This window comes from Ascaphus truei, chromosome 3 (genome assembly GCF_040206685.1).
Source record: "Ascaphus truei isolate aAscTru1 chromosome 3, aAscTru1.hap1, whole genome shotgun sequence".
Taxonomy (NCBI): Eukaryota; Metazoa; Chordata; class Amphibia; order Anura; family Ascaphidae; genus Ascaphus; species Ascaphus truei.
This window is the reverse complement of record NC_134485.1, coordinates 46088911-46112279: the sequence shown is the minus strand read 5'-3', so window position 1 is coordinate 46112279 and position 23369 is coordinate 46088911. Positions and strand designations below refer to the sequence as shown.

The following is a 23369-nucleotide window of genomic DNA, read 5'->3' as shown; positions in this document are numbered from 1 at the left end:
TGATTGCCTTTTCTTGTTTTGCATTTTATAGTATAACTTTCTTGCCCTTTCCAAAGCTGTTTTTATTTTTTTTAATCTGATGCTTCATTCAGGAAATTTGCTGGAAAGATGAAGTGTCTGGGAGGATAAAATGAAGCTCTCGCCAGAGATCATTGCAGTCTAATGGTTACTATGATGACCTGGGAAGCTTGAGATGAAGAAAATCATGTTTTATTAACACAAGAAAAATGTATATATTTTTAAATGAGAGAAGGACATGTTCAGGGGGCAAGATACTAACATTATGTGAGTTAAACTTGTATAGAATATATATATATGAAAAGTGTTGGATAACAAGGTCTCTCTTCATTAAAATAGCAGTTCCATCTGTGGGTTCCCTTTTTGTTTTAATGGTTGGAAAGCAGGGGTTCCTGGAGCTGAAATTAATGTGATTCAGCTCCGGGGACCCCCAGGCTCCCAAGATACTTACAGAAAAAGGTGCCACCGCTATTGTATTTAAATCCCCTGCATTGCGTGGGCCAATAGGAATCTGCGACGGATGACGTGTACGATTTAAACCTCCATTTTGTTTTCCCTTGAGGGAACGGTATCGGCGCTTCCTTCAGTGGCAAGTTTCTTGGGAACAAGGTGGGCCCTGAAGCTGAAAATAGTGTGTTTCAGCTTTGGGGACTTCCCGTCTTCCCATCCAAAAAGGGGTAGGGGGTGGGGAGTGGGTCTAAATTTTGAATCCAAAGCACATTCTCATATCATTCATTATTCATTACATAATTGTATTGGAATTGTTCAAATATTCTTTTACCTTTCATTTTATCTGTAATGTTGTTGTATAATTATTGCTCTTCTGCTACACATAACACACCCAGGGTCTTATTCTATATGCGCGGAGCAGACTTCAATGGGCATTTTGGGCAGAACCGCTACAAACGGAGTATATAGAATGACCCCTCTTAGCCATTACTGTCAACAATGTCTTTCAAGACCCTGTTTCAAAGCAAAGGACACAGGGATATCCTGTGTGTTTGAAGTGTGCTGCTGAGGCTTTAACCTTGGCGTGTTATTGGCTTTTTTGGCACAGGGGACCAAATGAAGAATATGCCGCACAAGTAACTGAAAATAATTTGGTTCAATATATGCGTAAATAAAACTCTACCAAGGATTAAAACAAATGAAGCTTCAAAGGGCTGTATATGCAATAAGTTGTGTTTTGATGTATGTAGCAGATAAATGGACAAGTCAGATAAAGGCATGGTGATTTAAAACAATTTAATATATATGTAATTCATGCAAAAGCTGAGCAGCTTTTGCTTCAATAAACTACTGTACCTAGATTTTCTTCTTTGGTCTCACTGGAAAATTAGAATGTGTTGTGACTCTAAATGTATCTTTCCTTGCAGAATATACATACATTTGCATGTTACAGTAAGTATCATGGTTTAAATATGTGCTTTCCCTCTGTGATGGTTTCATTTGACTAGTGGTAATAATCCTATTTTGTCATCATGTGGGATGAAGACTAGCTTTTGTTAAAGTATGTTCCATTATGGCCACGCTTTCATTAATTAGAGATGTGTGAATATTGTGCAGTTTACATTGTGGCATATTTTTCAAGACAATCAGATATTTGTAAAACGATTTGAATGGAAAATGCAAGCCATTTCTGCGCATAATGTCACTGTTTACACCAAGTTTACATGAATATGAGCATGTGTAAGTGCTGCATTCCTGTTTGCAGTGATGGATGCACTTTGGGGCAGGGTCTCCCTTTGCCTTATGGTGTAATTCACCTGTTGCACTTACCCCCGTTGTTTGTCATTTATTTACCTTATATTGTAATTTTGTACAGCACTGCGTACATTGTTGGTGCTATATAAATAAAATTATACATACATGGTTCTCTCAGTGCTGGCCTCACTACTACCCTGCTTACATACAGAAGGTTTAATAGACTAAGAGACCTGTTGTTCAGGATTATTATAATTTTATTATTCAAATGTGTACTTTTTGGACAACTGCCATTCGAATTTGGATGGAACTTACTATATATCACTGGGGAGATGAAAGCACTATGAAGAAATGCAAAGTGCAGTACTCTTAAATTCGTTGAAAAAGTACATTTCTTAACAGTATTGTAACCTTTAAACGCCCTCACAGTCAGTGACATCTGATAAATCCTTACTCCACCTGGTTAGCAGATCTTATAAAATGGCATCCTCCTTATTCTCTTTATGTAGATCTGTTACTATGGCCGTAGATAATTAATTTTTTACTGAGCCCCTAAATAGTTTGACTAAATTAAATTCTCGGAAAAGATTAGGGGTTAGAGATAGAACATTGAGAATGTTATGCTTGCATTGCAAGTACATGAAAAAATGTTTGTTCAACAGCATATATTTCTCCCAAATAAAATCAAAAGTTGAGACATTGAAATTCAGTTTATCAATAAAATAATTTATGGAGACCAGAGTTCTCCCATAGTTTATATACATCATGCATACCTCCAGTTGGGAAATCTGGATTTCCTCTGAAAGGTAGGCATAGTGAATGGTTAGGATACACATTTTTCAATCCTGAAGAGAGTCCATGTATAAGATGTTATTTTTTTTTAATTGTATCATATAAGGATGCTAGGGAAGAATGTGGTAAATAAGCCAATGATATAGGAGATACAATGGCAGATTCAAGACTATTATTAATATAAATTGAGCTGTTATATAGCCAGCCTCTGACATACAGAACTAGGCAGGCTACATTGAAACCTCCTATAGTGGAGTAGTTGGTCCCCCCCACATCTTTGTCTGCCCAAAGAGAGCATCTGTAATGAATAGATTCACCTAGGAAAGGAATTAATTTTTAGTAAAGCAATTTTCCCAAAAAGTGAGAGTGGGAGTTTGCTCCAATATTCCAAGTTGTTTCTAATCTTTTCTATGATGGATTTAAAATGTAACATAGAGTTTCGAGAGGTTACAGGGAATGCTAACACCTACTGTAGGTATTTGTGTCTTTTTCTACTCTTAATGGTAACCCCCTCCCCCCTGCCTTGGACTCCATTTCTTCTCCCTTTAGCCAAAGAATCTCTACGATTTTTTCAAATGTATCTTATAGCCTGCGACAGAATGGAATTGTGATATTAGATTCAGAGTCCTTGGGACTGTATTAGAAGGATTAGCAATGTATAGTATCAATTCATCAGCATACAGGGCTATGTTGATCATTTGGGAGCCTGTACGCATGCCAGTTATTTAGAATCTTAATGCTCTAGGGTTGGCTCTAGAGCTATGATGAATAGTGAATGAGATAGGGGTCAGCCTTGTCTAGTACCTTTCTGTTGGACAAACTAATCTGACCTCCCTGAACTTGTGAGAGTTCCTGCAAGTGGGTTTCTGTATAAGGGATTATTCTCTATTTATTTTGATGTTATGAGACCATTCAGATAATCTCTGTCCTTTTAGGATAGATATTTGATTCCAAAAGTTAGTTTCATAGGTAATATTGGGGGTTATTGTGAGTATAGCTTTTGATAATACTTCTTAATAATTTCAGCTAGTTTGCCTGAGTTTGGTGTTTTATGCCCATTGGAATATCTAAGAATGGGAATAAAGATTTTCAGATTTTTGGGTGCAGTTAAATTACTCAGAATCATGCCTGCTTTATTGCAAAATCTACAAAATTTGGCCCTGAAATAGACTGAGTTAGATTTCTCCATCTCATCTAGCAGGAGATGGAGTTCTATTTTTTTTCTTCTTTCTCAGTAATCTTCCCAGCCCTACTCTGTTCTCTTAAGGAGACCATAAGCCTCTCTAACCAGTTTATTTAGAGCCACTAGTCTCTCTTTCGTGTAGTGATTGTATATGACATATTTGGCCCTCTTAGAACCACCTTAGCCGGGTCCCAGAAATTCAGAGGATACTGGTTGTCTGTGCAGTTTTTCTCTGCATTGCAACCACGAATTTTGGATACATAATACAAATCCAGGGCTGTTGAGCAATCTGGATGGGAAGGACCAACTTCGGTTAATTTAATTCATTCCAGAGAGTCTAAGAGTAAACCATATATATGAGCATGATCAGATAAGCAGATGTTTTCGATTTTGTCTCCATTGACTCTGGAATAGTGAGGGGTGGGCTAGTAAATAGTCTAGTCTGGCCATGCTTTTGTGTGCCATGGACAAACAAGTATAGTCCCTCTCAAGGGATCCACAAGGCCAAACTCTTTTTTTTAAAGGTAGGTAATATAAAAAGAGTGTTTATGATTTATAATTTTTTTTAATCCGCTCTATGAGATGGGGCCAACATTTCACCTAAGTAAAAATTGTCTACCGAGTTCAAGTCGCCACCCAGACTTAAATGGTTTCAAGGAATTGCGACTAGTTTGCTGAATAAGGTATAAAAAACTCAAGGCAATGCCTGTTGGGAGCAAAAATGTTCACAATGGTTACTGGTTCATGAACATTTTCCTTGAATTATTAGCTATCTGCCATCTAGACCAGCCTCCTGACTTGTTAGTATGAATGGTGTTCCCCTTTAGAACAAGATTGCTACCTCCCTTTTCATACTATTGTATGAGTCATTGAAGCCCAATTGAACTCACTTTCTAATGACTTTGGCATGTTCTGCATTGGTCAGATGTGTCTTCTACAGAAAGGTCACATCTGTGCCCAACCCTTTTAAATGGTTCAAGATTTTTCTTTTTGCAGGAGAGTTAATTCCTCCTACGTTCTAAGAGGTCAATTTAATAGATTTACTATTAATAGTGGGTAAAGTATTTAAGCCATACCATTTCCCCTCGTTCCCATAAATGATAGACTCCTATTTTCCCAAGGTTGCATTGGATTACACCTCCAACCTCTATAGGTGTGATATAAGCAACAACATAAAAACATTCCAACCAATTACTGTATGCATAGCAACAAATAAACAAATATATCACAGACCCTGGAATCAAGCAACATACTAATTTACCACTTCATCGTTGTGACCTAGGGTTCAGTTTTTTCTATCTTCCCATCCACATTCCCTCGGTTATATGAGCCCAGGGATATTTTAGAATTGACCTTCTATTTATTTTCTCCCAAGTGCCTTATGTCCATTATGTGTCTCAGATCGTAGAGCAAATAGTCATTTACAAGGCTTGTAAGATACTCTTGTGCTATCTTTGGTGTGTAGAAAGCCTTAGTTACATCCTTGCAGAATAGTTTTAATTGTGCTGAGTAGATAAGGGCAAACTTTATGTGCTTTTTTGCCAGCTCCAAACATACATGTTGAAAGCTTTTTTTTTATTTTTTATAAATCAATGGAAAAATGTTGACAAAATGAGAATCTTGTTATTTTCAAAGGTCACTTCTTGGAGTTTTCTGATGGCTCTTAGAATAGCAAACTTATCTTGGAAGTCCCGAACTTTGCTATTACCAGTCTCGACTTGCCTGTCTCCATCTTCTTTTTTTTTTCCGCAGCCAATGAGCTCTTTTGATCTTGAAAGGTAGACTGCAAATGTCCATTTGGAGTAGAGGTGGGAGATCATAAGAGACAAATATGATCAGATCCTTTGTTTTTATTCATTCTGGTACTTCTACTATCCAAATATTGTTTTGTCTTCATCTATTTTACAGATAATCTCAATTTGATCTCTTTAGTGTGAACGTTGAGCTGTGTGGACTGTGTTTCTAGGAAATACTCTGTATTTGAGATACTTTGCTGAGTTGGCGGAACATTTCTTGCTTTATTTCATTCAGATCTTCTTTCAGATATGCAAATCTGCAGTCGAGCATGGAGGAAAGTGAGCCAAGGACTTTACCCACAGCCTCTTTAGCCATGTCTGGTGGGGAATAGGCGTAGATAGAGCACAGCTCCAGACATGTAGTAAATTTCCAGGAAAAAAGACCAGGCCACTCCAAAATAATCAAAAAAATAAGTTATTTATTGCTAGCTAAACATACAGGGAAAAGGGGACTGAATGAACGCACCTACGCATTTCGTACAAAAAGTACAAAGAGCACGACGAGGATGATGAGAGTGCCCCTTGGACAGTACAGGTTAAGTGCCGCAGTGGCTTATTTAAATCCTGTTTTTCATGGACATTGTTCCTCTTTATTATCATTACTGATTGGGTGTTTATATTGTGTACATCACCGTGGATGTCTAAGCCGACTCCACTAGTCACTTTCCCCTTCAGTTTTGTTATACTCATTTGGGGGGCACTCCATTGCAATTGGACTACCAATTGTGGATTTATGATGTCAATACTACCTACATGTGGAACCTGTTTCAATTATTGAGCACCACATAAACCACTTTTCTCGCCATGTCTGGTGGCACAGTTTCTTTTGAGTTTGTAGCTACTGTACTTAAGATGGACTAGCATGTTTACAGTAGCACTCTGAAAATAGTTTCCCATATGTGTTGACAGGCAGAGCAGAAAAAAGGAAACATAGATTGCACTAAAGTCGGAAGATGATGCCCTTTGGGGCTTGATTATCTCAACTTTTTTTTTTAAATTATTTCATACCAGCTCTTAAGTGTGACTTCATAGATTATCAGTTAGATCCAGGAGAGCACATTACATGGCAAAAAGACTAACAATAACATAGGAGCTGGATGTGTAGGTCCCCCCTTGTAAAGCAATATACAGCATAACTGTTAATGTTTCAATTGACACAGGGAGCATGAGTAGACAGCAAGTTAGTGAATTGCTGTAATTTATCTGCTTGATATAGCATAGTTAGGCCTCAGGCCTCCTGGGATACATTGTATATCAAGTTCTGCTTACCTTACTAGGATTGCAATATTATCTACAGCAGAAGATGGGGTTTCTGTCAGATCCCTTTCACTTTTATCGTGTGTCCTCAATGGCAGAAGAAAATGTAAATAGGCAGAGCCTACACAGCTGCAGGGGGAAATTCTGTTCCTATCCAAGTGAGGAGCAGTCCACGTGTTCAGACAGCGTGTACTGTGTATGCCTAAGGTCTCTGGGGGCCCCAGTCCCTGTGCCTCACTGCCCCTGCACTGCCCTGCCCTGGTTGTTGCCTCAATTGAGGCATTGATCTCGGGCTGAGGATTTCCATCCCCAGACTCTGTCCCACTCAGGGCTACCAGCTGCGTTTGGCACTAGCAGGAGAAATACCTCACTTACCCCTCTGCTTGTGAAGCAGCTCCTCCTGACCCTTGACAGCCTTTCCTTGGTGGTCAAGGTAGATTTTGGGTGCCCGGCCAGCCACACCACTTGTTTCCACTAGGCTGAGTGAGCGCCACATAAAAGGCCCTGTTCTGGCGTCGTCCCAGTTCTAAGTTAGGTCTCCGGGGAGAGCGGTTCTCCTTTGTTTCCTTGTGTGCCAACTCGCATTACACAGAACCCAATCTCCCCTGGAATACAAACTGTAATAAGCCATGACATAGCCATATCATGGAGTTTAAGAAGTGCCAGAGCCCATGATGTAATGGCTATGTCTAAAGGGCACCAAAAGGGTTACAAAGTTAACAGTCTCACTTTGCACCAAATATTGGAGCTGCAATAAAACTATTGTTCTTTAGTGCTTTTTATAATATAAAATATGCTAAATAGATGTGTATCAAAGAATATTTGAAACATACTGGGGTAAATTTGAAACATATTTAGAAATCTTTATTAATTCCAAAGTTGCAGTGAACCACGTTATTCCCAAGATACTTATCGGTTCAGCCGGTGCTTCCTTGTTTTTAAATTCTTTATGTTACGCATGGGCCAATAAGAAGCTGCAATGTCATCCTATTATATTTATTTAATAATGTGGCCGTTTGGAGCATTTAACAGAAAACTGGGATAAAAAATGACAAATAGTAGCAATTTCCACATAGTGGGATGAAAGCTTTGAATAACATTTATTATCTGATGCAGTATAACAGTGAAATGGCAAAGAGCCTCACTTTTTCTACATATGGAATCGCTGTTGCTTTCTCTTATGCCAGAATGCCCCAAAGCATGAAGTTAATCTCTTTCATTACATTTTTATTTTGCATTTGTTATATTATTATCTTTTATTTCGATACGCCAACATATTCCCGAAGCGCAGTATAATGTGGGAGGGCGGACAATAACACTGCGTACATTTATGTTACGAAAAACTCAGACAATAAGAAGGCGGTCTCAGCCCCAAGGAGCTTACACTATAGAAGACACGTCCTTGTTTAAGCATCTTTGGGAAATATACTTTTATCACCAGACAGATGAGCATTGCATCCTGTGAAACAACACCAGGAAAAGCCGCAACATGTTTTTGGCCCTTGAGGCTTAGTCCATTTTGACATTGATTGAGTTTTCGCTCATTGATTTTGTTGGATTCTGTAGAATGTGCTAATAATGACATAGCGGGCATTAAAACAAATCCCAGTTGTGTTCCCATAGCAGGTTGTCAACGGATATCTGGGGTAAAAATAATTCAGTTGTTAAAGCCACAGTTCACGATACATTCACTCTATGTCATTTTTCCATCTGTACATTGTTACCTCTAATGAATGATTTCAGTAGGAGGCATACTCCTAAAATAATGATATGTACCACTCCAGTCTATTCACAAAGAACATACAACTGAATACCAGAAAGAAACAAAATAAAACTGTTACCGTGGTGATAATGCAAAGACTCACCACTTGAAAAAGACCGCTCTGGTCGAAACGCCGCTACGTTTTTGGCTCATTAAATAACATTTAGAAAATCCGCAGTGCCTTGCGTTACTTTTTTATTACCGTGGTGATAACACATTTTTTGAGCAGTCGTTTTCTTCTTTTTAGCAACTGTGGCACTCCTTAAAAATCTATTGCCACTCCACAGCACCCAAGCACATGTAACTTTTATCAGTTCAACAAAACAGTTCAATAAAAATTATCAGTTCAACAAAAATACTATTGCTGTTGTAAGGCTTATATCTATATAAACAGTTTTTTTATATTCTATCTAATTTATAAAGTTACAAGATATGCTTGAATTTGAAAAGATAACAGATAAAGTTATTGGGTCTCGATGAGTAAAATATCTTCAATTAACAAATGGTTCTCGTGAGTCCCTTGGTTGGGTGTTGAACACAGAGGCAAAAGGTAATCTTAATATTATTGACACGGATGGGAAGTAAGGTTTCTTTCCATGTCAGAAGTTGCCTTATTAGCACCGCTTAATAAATATGTGCCTTTGCCTTTGCACCATTTGGAAGTATTTGTCTCGTGTTAACTTCATATGATTGTACTACAATGGTGTATTTCTCTCTTTAGGATATGTCCATTGGTTAAACCACAAACATGTTATCTACTAAGTCTATGTAGTGTAAATTGATGTAAATTAATTTCTTGTTTAGATTAATATTACCTTCATGGCAGTAGGAGTTTTTTCCCTATTTTCTCCTGTGCTAAAACGTATGCAACGTTGGTGACCGAAATAACTCTGAGGTTTGGAAAGGGTGGAGCAGCCATTTGAAGTTTTGGTTTTTAACATAGTGTTCAAAAAAGTAAAGTATATGGTTTCAATAAAGAATTAAGTATTATCATGCCGACTATTTGTGGATGGAGCATATAGTGAATTTTTTGCTAGCTATATTCAACCAAATAATGCTCTAAATATATTCTTGTTTTGGATAATTTTAGTCTTCCATTCCAAGTTAAAGAAAACATTTTTTTTTACCATCTATCTAGTTTTAGAATCAAAACTCACTTAATGACTGTCTGTTGTCTTGTAAATGAAAAGGGCCATTTGCCTTAAAGACATACTCTTAACCAGAAACAAATGTCCTCAATTATCTGCACAGACTTTGCTCCTGCCAGGAAGTACACTGCCTTTTTTGATAGATATTATTAAACTTATTTGACGTGCAGCATGCAATTTTTTTTATAATGTCAGCCCGCAGTTCTAGGGTGTGTAACAGCCCTAATAGGGTTTATTAGTATGAGATAGATAGATGTTTTAAGTTTTGGTGGGTGAAAAAGGCAACAAAAAAATCTCCACCGTTAGCATATAGCCAATAAAGAATATCACTTGTGAGCACATTCACTCAGATTGTAAATTCAAACTTGGAAATGTGGTTATATCATTACAAAGCAGAGAAACAACAATAGCCTTTGTTTGCCAATATCAGAGAGTTTATTGAAGATTTACAAACTTCTTAATGGATAGGTTTAGAAATGCAAAGAATAGTTATAGTTTTAATGTAGTTAGAAACAAAGGAGGGAGAGGGAGTATGATAGGCTACTCGGCTACCCACTATTCTTTACTTTTAATGTACCTGTGATGCATGTAGTCACAAAACATATCTTTTGTAATTTAATCCCAACTATGCTGAATGGATTTGTAATGCAATGCATTGCATGGCTTCTACATTTTGGCTTTGTTTTGTTAAATAAATCATGACACTGTGTAATATGTCATTGTGTTGTTGTTCATCTGAGGTTGTATTTACCTAATTTTAAGACCTGCTAAGGAACAGATGATTGTTATTATGTCCTGATATGTAAAACCATAGAATTCAAAGAGGGTGTTCTTTCTTTTTCACACAACTGTATATGATATATTGTAACACAAAATTAGTCAAAGAGAAATTACAACAGGGTAGTCATGAATAAACACATGAATAGATATGTACATATATATTAGTAAAAAAACACATACATATATACTGTAATAGTCATAAAACAATTATATAGGTCAAGACAGAGTAATATGCGGTATATACAATCAATATAAGGTGCTAATCGTGGTGTAACCTTTTGTATACTTATTTCACAGCTCCGACATGCTTTACAGGGCATGTAGTGTTTGTGTCAACTGCTTTAGACCTTTAGAATACAACATATATTTATATATAGAAAAAGACAGAAAACAGGAAGCGCACAGAGGACCATTTGGCAAAATGTAATTGTATTCATTAAAAAAGTCCTCTAAAGAACAGCATAATACAAAGCATTGCAACCAAAAATACAGAAAAGTACATGCCAAACCTTCATATGTGAAATAAAGAGGTATTGGAAGGTGCCGACCGGGAGATCTCAGAACCCAGCCAGCGGGTGATGTTACAATGGGTCCAGACCATGAACGCCATCAGCTGGTTAGGATCTTTAATTCTCACTCCACCAGTCTGAAGCCCAACCAATAGAAACGCGTGCAGCAGAGGTTGCCAACTGGTCCTCAGTGCGCTTCCTGCTTTCTTTTTCATTACTGTGAGTTCCCTTTTGGGAGCTCACCCTATTACGAGCGAATGGAGTACTCCTGGTGACGGCTGCACGGGGAATTCAATTTCACATTATATTTACATGGGACAGCACAAGCATGGACATCCGTATCTACTTATATATTATATATAGGTGCACATTTCTGAGGGTTTTTATTGGGTAATAAAAGTTAAAGTATATTGACTTTGACACTGTACATCAATGGGATGTTGGTATCACCGCACACAGGTTTTTTTGTGACGTACTTCACCTTTTTCTACTCCAAACTGCATCGTATTCTATAATATAGTTTATGTTTCGTACAGCTGGCACAGATTGCTCAAAAGGGAAGTTTATGACACTTGAGACCTTGTTGATTTTTGTACTAAAACAAAAATGCTGGGAAAGTGATACAAAGATGTGCATAGTTTGATATTTCGAATTACAATAGGTACAACTTCTGACTCATCCCTGACTATAACTAATTGCAATCCCCAAAGTTCAAGCTGCACATAGAGCATAATTGGAGCAAAGAACCCTCATACATTGATACTAAAAGTTTCAAAATGAAAATGACTCATTTTGCATGGATTTTTCACCATGATTTCCTTGATATATGTTCCTGTGACTTATCTAATATTTGGCCAGTTAGGCTACGGCCCCAGTACTCCTTGCTGGCGGCCTGGGCGCGTGTGCAGACTACAGACACGTTCTGCGGTCCGTAGGGGAGCGATAGGTTGGGCGGGGGCAGGGCCATGTCGGTGGGTGGTGGGGTCTCGGCCATGGCAGGGCATATCTGCCCTTTCCTTGGCCACCCGTCGAGCATGTGAATTCTTGTCTTCCCTGTCAGCGTACGTGTCACAGCGCTGTGCGTGCCCACACACACTCACTGGGGCCTGCCCCATAGATGGCTGTGCTGTGGTGTGTGGTGCACGCGCCGCAGCACGCGCTGCAGTGGCCACTGAGGACTTGGTCAAATGTTAGCACCCATGCTATGTGTTGCATGGTATGTAGCCCAAAGGGCTTAGTCACAAGCCATCATTAACTAGTATTTACTTTGTAAGCCAATCAGTGAGCTTAATGCTCCTTACTGTGGCTTTGTGAATAATCCACTAGTCTAAATGTTAATGACAAGCAATATTTTATGCAGCGCTAATAAAGCTTTTCCAAGTTCACAATCTCTCAACTAAACTACATGTTTGTGCCTAAAATCCAAAAACTCATGTAATTGTTGTTAATAAATGAATAGCGTGCTGCAAAATGTCAGCAATTTAGAGGAATGAAAGATGAAGCAAAATAGAACATATTTGGCACTGCTACTTCGCTTGCACATTCTCTTAATAATATATCAAAGTGTACATGCATGGAATAATTTAATCAAAACCCTAATTAAACAGTTCCAGTAAATTGCATTTTGTGCATATAGCTTCAAGGTGATTCTGTATACAAATTAACTAATCAAATTTTACTAAAGAAAAGCATGGTATTTTATAACAAGTTAAGGTTTTTATCTCAAATTCTGTCACTGGAGATCAATAATTTAGTCAAACAGATTCTGCTGTGTCCTTACACTTGGAAACTTTTGGCTGAATAATTGTCAAGGGGGACTCCTGGAGTGGGTAGGACCTCGGTGGCTGGAACAGCGGGAAGCAGGCAAGGATTGTTGAGGTCACAAGCAGGGTTCAGTGACAGGCAGCAAGCAGTATCATCGGGGTCACAAGCAGGGTTCGGTGGCAGGCAGCAAGCAGGAGATCATCAGGGTCACAAGCAGGGTTCAGTGGCAGGCAGCAAACAGGATAGTCGGTTCCAGGCAGGTGTCGGCAACAGGAAAGCAGGAGCAGGACAGGGGAACGGGAACTGAGACTAGGGAGCAGGGACTGAGACCAGGGAGCAAGGAACAAACGGGGACAAGCCAGAAAACTAGCAAGGGCCTTTAATAAGAACCAGACCCAATACAGAACAGGACAGAAGCAGAAGCATGGGTGTGGGAGTCTGGACACAAAACAAAGGCAAGGGAGGAACAGGAAACAGGAAACTATAAAGACATAGGACAGGAGCAACAAGAGGAGACAGACAGAACAACCCCAGAGCACACAGAAACCAGCAGTACACCCGGTGGACAGAGAAAGGAACTATGGCTATGAACAGGATGTCTAGGAGAATCTGACAATAATATTGCCTTTGTATTGACACGTAAAAGATAATTGTGGCCAAGCAACAAGCACGAATGACAGATTTGCAGTTAAATTGTCATTAGGAGAATCTTTTGTTACATTTGTCTCTTAGTGTAGCAAAACATGGGATTCATTGATATTTTCTTCAGTAACTGACATGGGGAGTGATTACATGGGCGGGATTCATCTAGCCATGATGCACCCCAACCTGGCGATAACTACTACTCAAATCAATGGCTTGTACCACAAGATCATTTTGACTTGATGAATCCTGGCCTACAGTTAGATAAGTGATCTTTCATATTTTGTATGTGGGGCTATATTTATGTCCATCAAATTATTCTGCTAATTTTGAGGTAGGTTAAGGGGCGTATTTTGTAAACAGCAAACTGGATGAATGCATCGCAGTCGTGAAAACGACTACATTTAAGTAGCCTCTCAAATGCCACAAAATAAATTGCATAATCTTTGTGGCCATGATTAATATAGCCTCTTTTTTTATTCTGTTCCATTTTAGCAAAATATACAATCTAATCATGGTATTAATATGAATTTTGTTTGGTCACAAATTAACTTGTACAGCATGTTTCTTTGTTTTTCTCTGTTATCCAGTTGTAAGTATTAGCTGAACAAAGGAGACCTATATATCTGAAAATGTGTACTGATATGTCGTTTTCTTCTTTTCCATAAAGTTTTGAGAGATGACTTTAGACAAAATCCTTCGGATGTAATGGTGGCAGTGGGGGAGCCTGCAGTGATGGAATGTCAGCCTCCCAGAGGTCACCCTGAACCGACAATATCCTGGAAAAAAGATGGAACACCGATAGATGACAAGGATGAAAGAATAACAGTAAGTTTAAGGACATGCATTGTATATTTTTGTACAATCTGTTTGCTAAAATATTTTTTAACATCTGCACATTTTTTATATCATTATTTATCTGAATAAATGAAGATACAATTATTGGTTGTACCTTTGTGGTTTTAGTTAGATTAAAAGCTATGTCAAAAAAATGCCTACATTAACAGTTCTTTACATCTCATTATTTGGGATGGTAAAGATATATTATACATTATTCTGACAAGAAAATTACTTATTGAAGAGATTGATTCGGGTTGTCGATCTCAGGCACGAGTGCACAGATGAATAATACCAACACCAGTTGTTATTAGTAAATTAGCTTTGGATATTCAGCATTCTATGGCACTCAGTTAGGATATCGCTCAATGTACCAGGGGACCCCCTACATCTCTTGATGATGCGTGGTCATTACTTGTTATTCTGTGATTACATTTTTACTGCGTAAAGAGCTGAGTACACTTTAAGTTCAACCACAATTGAAGGTCTGGCACATTTCTGTGCTGGACAAATGTATCAGGAAACACTCAGGCATTCAGCCAACATCCCACCTAGCGCAGTGGGTTAGTAACCTGGTCCTCTAACGCTTCTTTTAACAACCTGTTACTAACGCTTCTTTTAACAACCTGTTACAGAGCATTCTAACAGTTTTCTGTTCACAGCAAGAGCAACTACATTTCAGCATATCTTAGACATTTTATTAAGAGACAAATGTTAACTAATCATGCACCTAGGCCATCAGAAACACTACAAAACTCCATTCTTATTACATATATTATGACAGTACTTTCTTTGGCATTTACATTATATGAACCAGTTAACACTGTATGCATGTAGAATGTTATACAAACTTGGCAACATCAGGCATTGAACATATAGGAATTGAGTTATCTGTTAATAACACCTAGTAAAAGCATAGTTGGAGCAGGAGCGGAATAGTCAATGATGCTTTCATGGTCTTGGAAGTGAAACATCTCTGGTGTTTATGTGATGGGAATTTCATGTGATGCTGTGGCAAAAGAAAGATAGTGGGACACGAATAAAAGCATTCTAGTAATCTTTGTGAGGGGGAAAGAAGAGATATGGTGGCCAAGGAAGAAGAGTAGTTCCAGATCTTGTGCAGTCATGATTAAGAACACTGATGAGCACATTCATGCCTCGGACATGTGCCCAAACCTGCCTTACCCCATAATCACATATAGGGCTGCCACTGCATTTTCCGCTGCCCCATGCAAACGTGGCCGTGCCTGCCCACCCCCTCTTCGCCCCCCACTCTGTCTTTGTCCCCATCCCCTCTGTCCCTCACCCTCTCCGGGTGGAAAAACGATGGGGCCGGGTGAGAGCACTGCCCCAAAAACAGACAGGACAGGGCCACAATACCACTTTTGCCATCCCCCAGAAGTTGCTGCCCCGCACAAGTGCACATTCTGTACCGCCAGTCGCGCCGGCCTTGATCACACAGCACAGCAGTTCCACTGCAGCCACTTGTTCTGGGTAATGACATCAAAATGTGCACCTTGGTAGGCATTCTCCTTAAACTCCCATATCACCAGTACAAAATTGAGGGGAAACAGCATTCAATTTGACGCAATTTAAAGCTGGCATTATCAATAAGAAATCTCGATTAAAAAAATCGAGCAGTTAAAAATCTTAATTGCGTGCCAATTTTGCCTGATTTGCTGCAATAGCAGAAGAGATATGGAGAGACATCTCCCCACTACCACTACAAAGACATTGGCACACAATTCCATAGTAACCACTATGGTATTGAAGAGGTCTCTAATAATCTCCTTCCCGGGGTACCTAACATCTCACCCACCCCCACAGCAAAACACCTAATGCCTCCCATAGAAGATGTAATCCATGGCTACAAAATTAAAAAGTCCCATGATAAAAAAAAACTGTTGTGAATATCCACATGTATTTCAATACTAAAGGTTGTGTGTGTATATCTATATACAGCTAAACCCCCTTATAACACTGTGCTTGGGGTCCAAAGAATCACATTGCGTTATAAATAATGTACAATTATATGCATTGTACAATAAAGTATTTAAGATACCAATAATCATGTTGTAAAGTATTCATAAATACAAAAATTGGGAGCCACGCTTGCATCGCGTTATAAGCGGATTCGCGTTGTAACGGATCGCGTTATAACAGGGTTGAGCTGTATACACACACAACTTTTACTATTGAAAGAAAAGGGTCCATTAAACTTTTCAGTGCCATTGATTTTACCTAGACGCTCTCAAGGAGGGCCTAGTTGTCATCATTGACAGTGAAGGGGTTAATAAAATATGTAACCAGCATTGGAAAGCCTTAAAATATTTTATTTACAAAAACTAAAACCATGTATGACGCATGCCCTCATAACAATATGGTTTACAAGGAGTTAATAATTTAAAGCTTTCAACTCAGATACCTGAGAAATACTATATGCTCATTTTGATATATGCAAGATTTTATAATTATTTTAAAAAGCACATTTCCCATTTGAAGTCGGTTCTCAGATGTGTCGCTTCTACTTTATACCAAAAGGCCTATTTTGATAAGCTAAGGGATGCCAGATTTGTGGCTGCAAACGTGCATCTTAATGAATAGGTCTAAAAAAAAGTAATTTGTCGATTTTTCATTTTTCCGTGCAATTTTTGTGGATCGCACAGGATTGCACAGCCAGAACTAAATCTCTAAAAGAAGAAAAGCTCATATCCCACAGTTTCTCACGGTTTCCCGATGCGGGCTTACGTCATACGTCAAAAGGCAAATCTGTGCGAAAATAGCTGTTATCACACAGAAATGCACTTACAGTATCAGATTTTAATAAACAGGCTACATAGTATGTTACTTTTCACTGTTTATCCACTTTAATGTGTATCCCTTCAAGCATATTACTGCTGTTCAACACAGATTTTGCAGCAAAGCTTGGATGAAAGAAGTGCAGTTCTTGTGTAAGTAGGAGAAGTGATATACTTTAGTGGTATTCTAAATTACAAAGGATATTAAATCTACCATTGTATGTGTAGCCCCCTCTTGGAGGACTACTAGTTTCTGTAAAGGGTTGATTGACTTAAGGGGTTAACTGTGTGACCTCACTCAGGTTACCGCCCTCCCCTCCCAATCATGTGATGAATGATGTCAATGTAAGGGTATATATAGCTGCACTTTATGTTCTAGAAGCAGGTTCTTCAGAGTTCTGACTGGGGTCCTCACTGTGTCTTGTAAATAGGTTTGTGGGTTTTGGAATATATAGTAAGATATGTCCAGTCATCCTTTTTTGTTTTCCAGTTAGAAATAACAGGAAAACTATGTTTGTGGGATAGAGTGATGCCAATTGTCCTGGTCCATAGGGTAGCATCTGCAGCCTAGCCACCACTGTCCTTACAGGGTTGCCGATAATGCAGCCTGTGGTCACATTGAAACTGCTCATCCAGTAGTTTTCACTCTATCCTTTTCAATGGGTACATAAGTCATGCACCTCCCCTGGATAGGTGTGGGACCTACCAGTAGATGTAGTCCATTAGTGTTTGCCACAAGTTTTTGTCAAGTTAAAGTGTGTCAAACCTGTGAAGTGTTTTAGACGGCTGTCAATAAAGCATTTTTTGGTTTATAAATGTTCCTGGCGCCCATGTTTTTCCTATCCTTTCATCCATGCCCAACCTGCACTTATTCAACATGCTGCAAAGGCCTGAGAGACTGAGCACTGCCATTGTACGTAACTAATCTTATGAGATCTCCTTTAGACCCGGGTAAGGAGGGGGTGCATATGTATGAGGGCTGGGTCAAGTGGTGATACTGGAAATGAGGGGAGAGCAGAAGGTGAGGTCTTTATCCTAGATTCTCCTCACTGCTCACTCACTCTGCAGTTACATACAGTATGTTTCCTTGCCAATATTTTTTTTAGAAAGGGGGTGTAATAAAGACTGAATTCCTAGAGTGTTCTCAGACAGTTGGTCACTTCCTGCCTTTTGGCACTTGAAAATAAAGACTAGAGCCAAAAAAATGAAATTCTGAGCACTGATTGTTGATAAGTAATTTTGATTATGCCAAAACTGTGAATCAAGATGTCGAACCATATGCTAAGGAAATTGCAGTGTCTAACATTGTTCTTTTTTTCTGCTTCTACCATCTGTCATGGAATTAGGAATGGCATTACTCTTTTTACTGATAAGGGGCATACACTGAAATGATTTGTGCTTTCTCCATCATCATGTAATTAAAAAATGAAGGATGCAGGAAACTGACACTTGAAAAAAAAATGTTGAAGCCGTCATGTACAATTTGAATGTAATGTCTATAAGATCAGGCTTTGCTTCCCTCCCTCTGAGTTGCACTTGAAATACCATTTATTCATCTTCTATGAGATTTCACTGTCATCTGGGTACCAGCTGTGGGTTTAAATGTTTATTGATTTATCAAGATCTGAATAATGTGCCCTTAAGTAAACTATCGTGTGTGTGTGTGTGTGTGTGTGTGTGTGTGTGTGTGTGTGTGTGTGTGTGTGTGTGTGTGTGTGTGTGTGTGTGTGTGTGTGTGTGTGTGTGTGTATGTGTGTGTGTATATGTCATGTAATTTCCCAGAAACCCATGCTGCAGTAGAAGCATTGTATGCTGGTATGCTTGGTGATAATGGTGAAAGGCAGGGTTGCAGACCTGCCTAAGACATGTGAATGTGCTCACAAGTGATCTTTTTATTTGATATATATGTTATATATATAGCCCTGCTTCCCCCCCCCCTATCTGGAAGATGTACTGCTGGCTACAGGTAACATGGTGCGTGCATACCTGTGAGGGTTCAGGAGAACTGAGTGTTCGTGATGGTGTGGAGTAACAGGGCAGGATTTTGGTGATCTTAGGGTCCTTCTCTCGTGGTTGACAGCGCCTCCAGCCACCGCACAAGCCTCCAGCATAGCAGGAGACAGTCCCCGCAATGACACTGAACAAGCATACTCCCCTGGTATGGTATTTGAGGCTTTGTAATCTCTTGGTAGAATATATCAGCTCCCCTAGCACATCTCACTCCCAACAGGTAGGGACTAGCACTGACTACAATTTGAAGTGCTTCCTCTGTAGTCAGAGAAGGGGAGGACACTGGGTCTGCTCAATGATTGGCCACACACAGACCAAATGTCACCACCACTCCTGCCACTCATAGAGGCTGCAAGGAAGGGGGGAACCCCCACAGGATAGCCTGCCGCAGCCTGCAGCTATCAGGACTTACGTGACAGGAGGGCAAAGAGGTAGTCTGGACCAGTCTAGGCTACATATATATATACTCAATTATTTATAATGTGCATGTAAAGACAATCATAAAATCAAATAACATACACTGGTACAGTAGGTTAGACATGTCTCATAGCTTACAATCTACAATGTGCGTGTATATATACAGGCACTCCCGGGCCTTGTAAAAATACAATATTATATTATTTTAATCATATAGATATTTCGGTGCTATCCTGGGACTTTAACAAGATAATTTGTTACATTTAATTTCATGGCAATCTGAAATATTTGGCAGATCTTTAGGTACGAACAGATAAAATAGAAGCACCTTTGAAATGTATGTCAATAAACATGCCTATCCTAACAGCCCTTTAATGTGGTCTGCCTCCTGTAATAAGGTTAAAAACTGTTTTTTTCCCACCTGCAAGAACAAAGAGACAACTCAGATCAAAGGCAAACATGTTATGCACAACACCTGTACTGTGTGAAGAATTTAAATGTGAGCTTATTGTGCTAATTTAATCACTGTTTATTCATATTTAACCCATCCAAGCAATGTTATTTTAACTCTTCTACAACTAAAGTTGCTACATTTTAAGCTTTTATTTTCTTCCAATTTTGCTTCTTTGTTAAAAGTTTCGCCAAGCTACAAAGGGCACATAATCTAGCTCAGCGGTGCGCAAACTGGGGAAGATTAACTGCGGGGGGCGCGGGATTTACAGAGGCCTCGCGCGCTTCCCGAAAGCACTTTCCTTAAGTGCCGGGTTTGCTGCGAAGGCCTCTTTAAACCTTACTTACCGTGGTTCAGCCGGCATCTGGAGACGTGTTGCCATGGGGTCATGTGATGTCATGTTGCTATGGAAATGTGATGTCATGATGCCCAGACGCCGCGAACCAAGGTAAAGAGGAGGAAGGAAGGGGGCGCGCGGAGAGGAGGACAGCCGGCAGGGGGGCGCAAGGGAACAAGATTGTGCTCCCCTGATGTAGAGAAATGAGTCTTAGATTTTACACGCTTCCAGTGAAATCTCACCATACAGTGAGCAAAATGTGGTGTTGTGCTCTATTCATTGTCTAAGCATGAAGTGAATCTAGGGAAGTTAGAGGACTTTGCAAATTAGCAAGTTTGTTGATATTGCAATGCACATTGACGCAATCCTTGATGAATTGCGTGCAAACGCTTAACAACGTTGCAATTTGTTTTTCGGCTGAAAAAAGGCAAATTTATCCTTTTCCACCACCTTGGGCGAAACTTTTGCACATCTCTATTCATTATATTACCTGCTCCAAAAGGCCATATTTTAACAATGCTAAACTATAAGAAACAAATTAATAAACAGTTTTATGGTGTTATAAACTGTGTGATGTCTTATGGTGTCATTGCTTAGCACCACTTATTAAGTATGGCACAAAATGTTTAAATCAATATAGATTTTTTTTTTATATGTAGCCATGTCTGTTTTTGGCTACTAATCTGCCCTGCCTAGCATGTAAATCCTGTAGCAGTGCAGGCAGTGTTAGGCCCAATCCGGGTTTTCCCCTGCTGTGAGCAGCTCCCTTGAGTGACAGGGAGGCGGGACTAGGCCTGTGTTGTGCCCAATCGTGGGCTCAGACCTTGGACCCTCCCCCAGGGTACTTAAGGGGCAGCACATGTAAATTTAGTCAGTTGTCTCTCCCCTGAGAGGGACTGTCCCATGGAAGAGTGTGCGCAGGGCTCTGGCCACTTTCCATCCCCTCCCTCAAGGGAGTGGGAGTGAGGACTATACTTACTACTCCACGAGGGAGTATGGAAGAGTTAGGACCGATCCTTGGGGCCCATGCCTGGGTGTTGAGTCAGGGTCCATCCTGAGGCTTGGAAGATAAGTGAATCAGTTAAGCACTCTATTCTGGATGCTGTATACTGTGAGTTGCCGAATAAAGCTGTTCGTGTTTTGTAAAATATACTCCTGCCTGAGACTACAATCTATCATGGGGAATATCAGAGGGTTCTCATGCAGGTATTGTCTCTGGCACTTCTGGAGCCTGCATGAGATGGAGGATCTGAACCACCGAGAGATAAACTAAACATCACCCCAAAAGCCTGTCCTGTCTTCCCTATACAACCGGCGGAAAGCTCAGCATCCTGTGAACCAGTAGGTACCCAGCACTGCACGCCCTGTAATAGACAGATCTCCCAGAGGATGGGGGAAACACTGTTACATATATATGTGAGATGGGATTGTTCTTATCAATGTGAATTTAATTTTACATGCTGTTAGAACTATCTATGAAATTTGATCCAACATTTTTTTTTAATTACCTACAGTATTATTCAGCTTTCTTATTTATACAATATTGCAGCAATAACATTAAGACCAGTGTTTAGCTTTAAAGCAGGAAAACGCGAAAAATCCTATATGTTTTTTTTTTTTTAATAAATCAGTTCTGTAGTGTTTGATAACACTGTCTGCATTTTTTCCCCCGTCCTAATGATATTTTTAATGTACTGATCATCCTTTGGTTGCTACAGCAACCATTTAGAAAGTCATATCCACTTCCCCTGACATACACCTTTTTGAGATCTAGTTTAAGAATGTAGAATTATACATTGTCACATGCTTTACTTCTAAAAATAAGAAGAAACAGGGGAAATGTAGTATTGCTGTTTTAACTTAGCTATCATGCAATACCGCTCTTTACATGTACTTCATTTTCAGTTAATAGCCACCATACACTGTAGCATATTCTTGGATCCGGACTTTGTGATGTTTATCCCATGCTAATAACTCCAGCAGCCCTTTGCATCTGACTGCCTTTGAATTGGATCACTATTCACTAGCTGTGAAATCAGCTTTTGAAGAATTTCTGCTGCCCTCTTCAAACTTTCCTCCGCTTCATTCATGTCTCTCATACTCTGATGTGTGACTGGCTTATCTACAGAACATTCATTCTTGACTATACCAAGCGATAATATAAGCATTGCAGGGGGGAAATGATTAAAATACATTCCCAATACACATGGTCTTGGTCTCAATGGACACCAGTTCAACTCCATTACAATGTCATTTGAGCTGCCTCATTTTAAATGTTTACAATTGTGTATCTTAAATTGCTCTACTTGGTCATTTTTATTAAATCCCTGTGTTTCTCGGCTCAAGGGCTTTTCTGTACCTCATTTTATATGGCTCTATTTAAAACAAAAACAGAACTCACTGTGACTAGACTGGAGCAGAATAGTTGTACATATTGAGGCATATTTACTAAGCAATGCTATGCCATTGTAGACCATTCATTTGAATACAAAATCTCTAAAAATCAATGCTCTTAATGCTAACACTAAGTGTGCTCAAACTCATACATGTAGTTGGTAAAAATGTAATATTATTAATAAAAATGTTTACATGTGATTGTGGACTAAAATATATTCTAAACTAGTAGATAAAGGTTATATTGTTGAATACCAATTGAAAAGGCGATACAATTAGCTCCAAAATGTATAACTATGCATCTACAGTAACAACACTAAATGATCAATAAATGCAACATGATAAATACAAATATCAAAAATACAAAACTGAAGAATATAAAACCACAGAATGTGTCCAAATAGTGTCCAAAGATAGGTGCTGCTTCTTTAAAAAAAAAGTTCAGTTCCACCTCTGTGACAGTTAAACAATCTAGAAAACAATGCAAAAAAGCACAACCACCATAGTGTAGTATTTAATATATAAATCAACATAATCAACATTAAATTTAATATATAAATCATCTTTGCTGGTCTCTGAAAGCGTCTGCACTTTCCTGCATCTGCTGTGTGGGACATCGCATCTGACGTCACACGCTGTCTGATGGCTATGCGCGCGACTTATCTCATCAAATTGAGCAGTGTTCAAACTCCTCCTCACAGAATCAATGGAGATCTTGACTCCGCTCTCATAGGGAAAGAGACTGAATATAACCCAACATGTTTCATAGC

General features: G+C 39.2%; 1 protein-coding gene across 4 annotated transcripts in view; it reads left to right on the top strand.

Moving 5' to 3' along the window:
• Positions 1 to 23369, top strand: part of ROBO1 (roundabout guidance receptor 1) — a 1065915-nt gene that overhangs the window by 909910 nt on the left and 132636 nt on the right. For all 4 annotated transcript variants that reach the window (XM_075593994.1, XM_075593993.1, XM_075593992.1 and 1 more), the window contains one exon: positions 14026 to 14183. In XM_075593994.1, coding sequence (XP_075450109.1) covers positions 14026 to 14183 — 158 coding nt within the window. The remainder of the gene's footprint in view (positions 1 to 14025; positions 14184 to 23369) is intronic.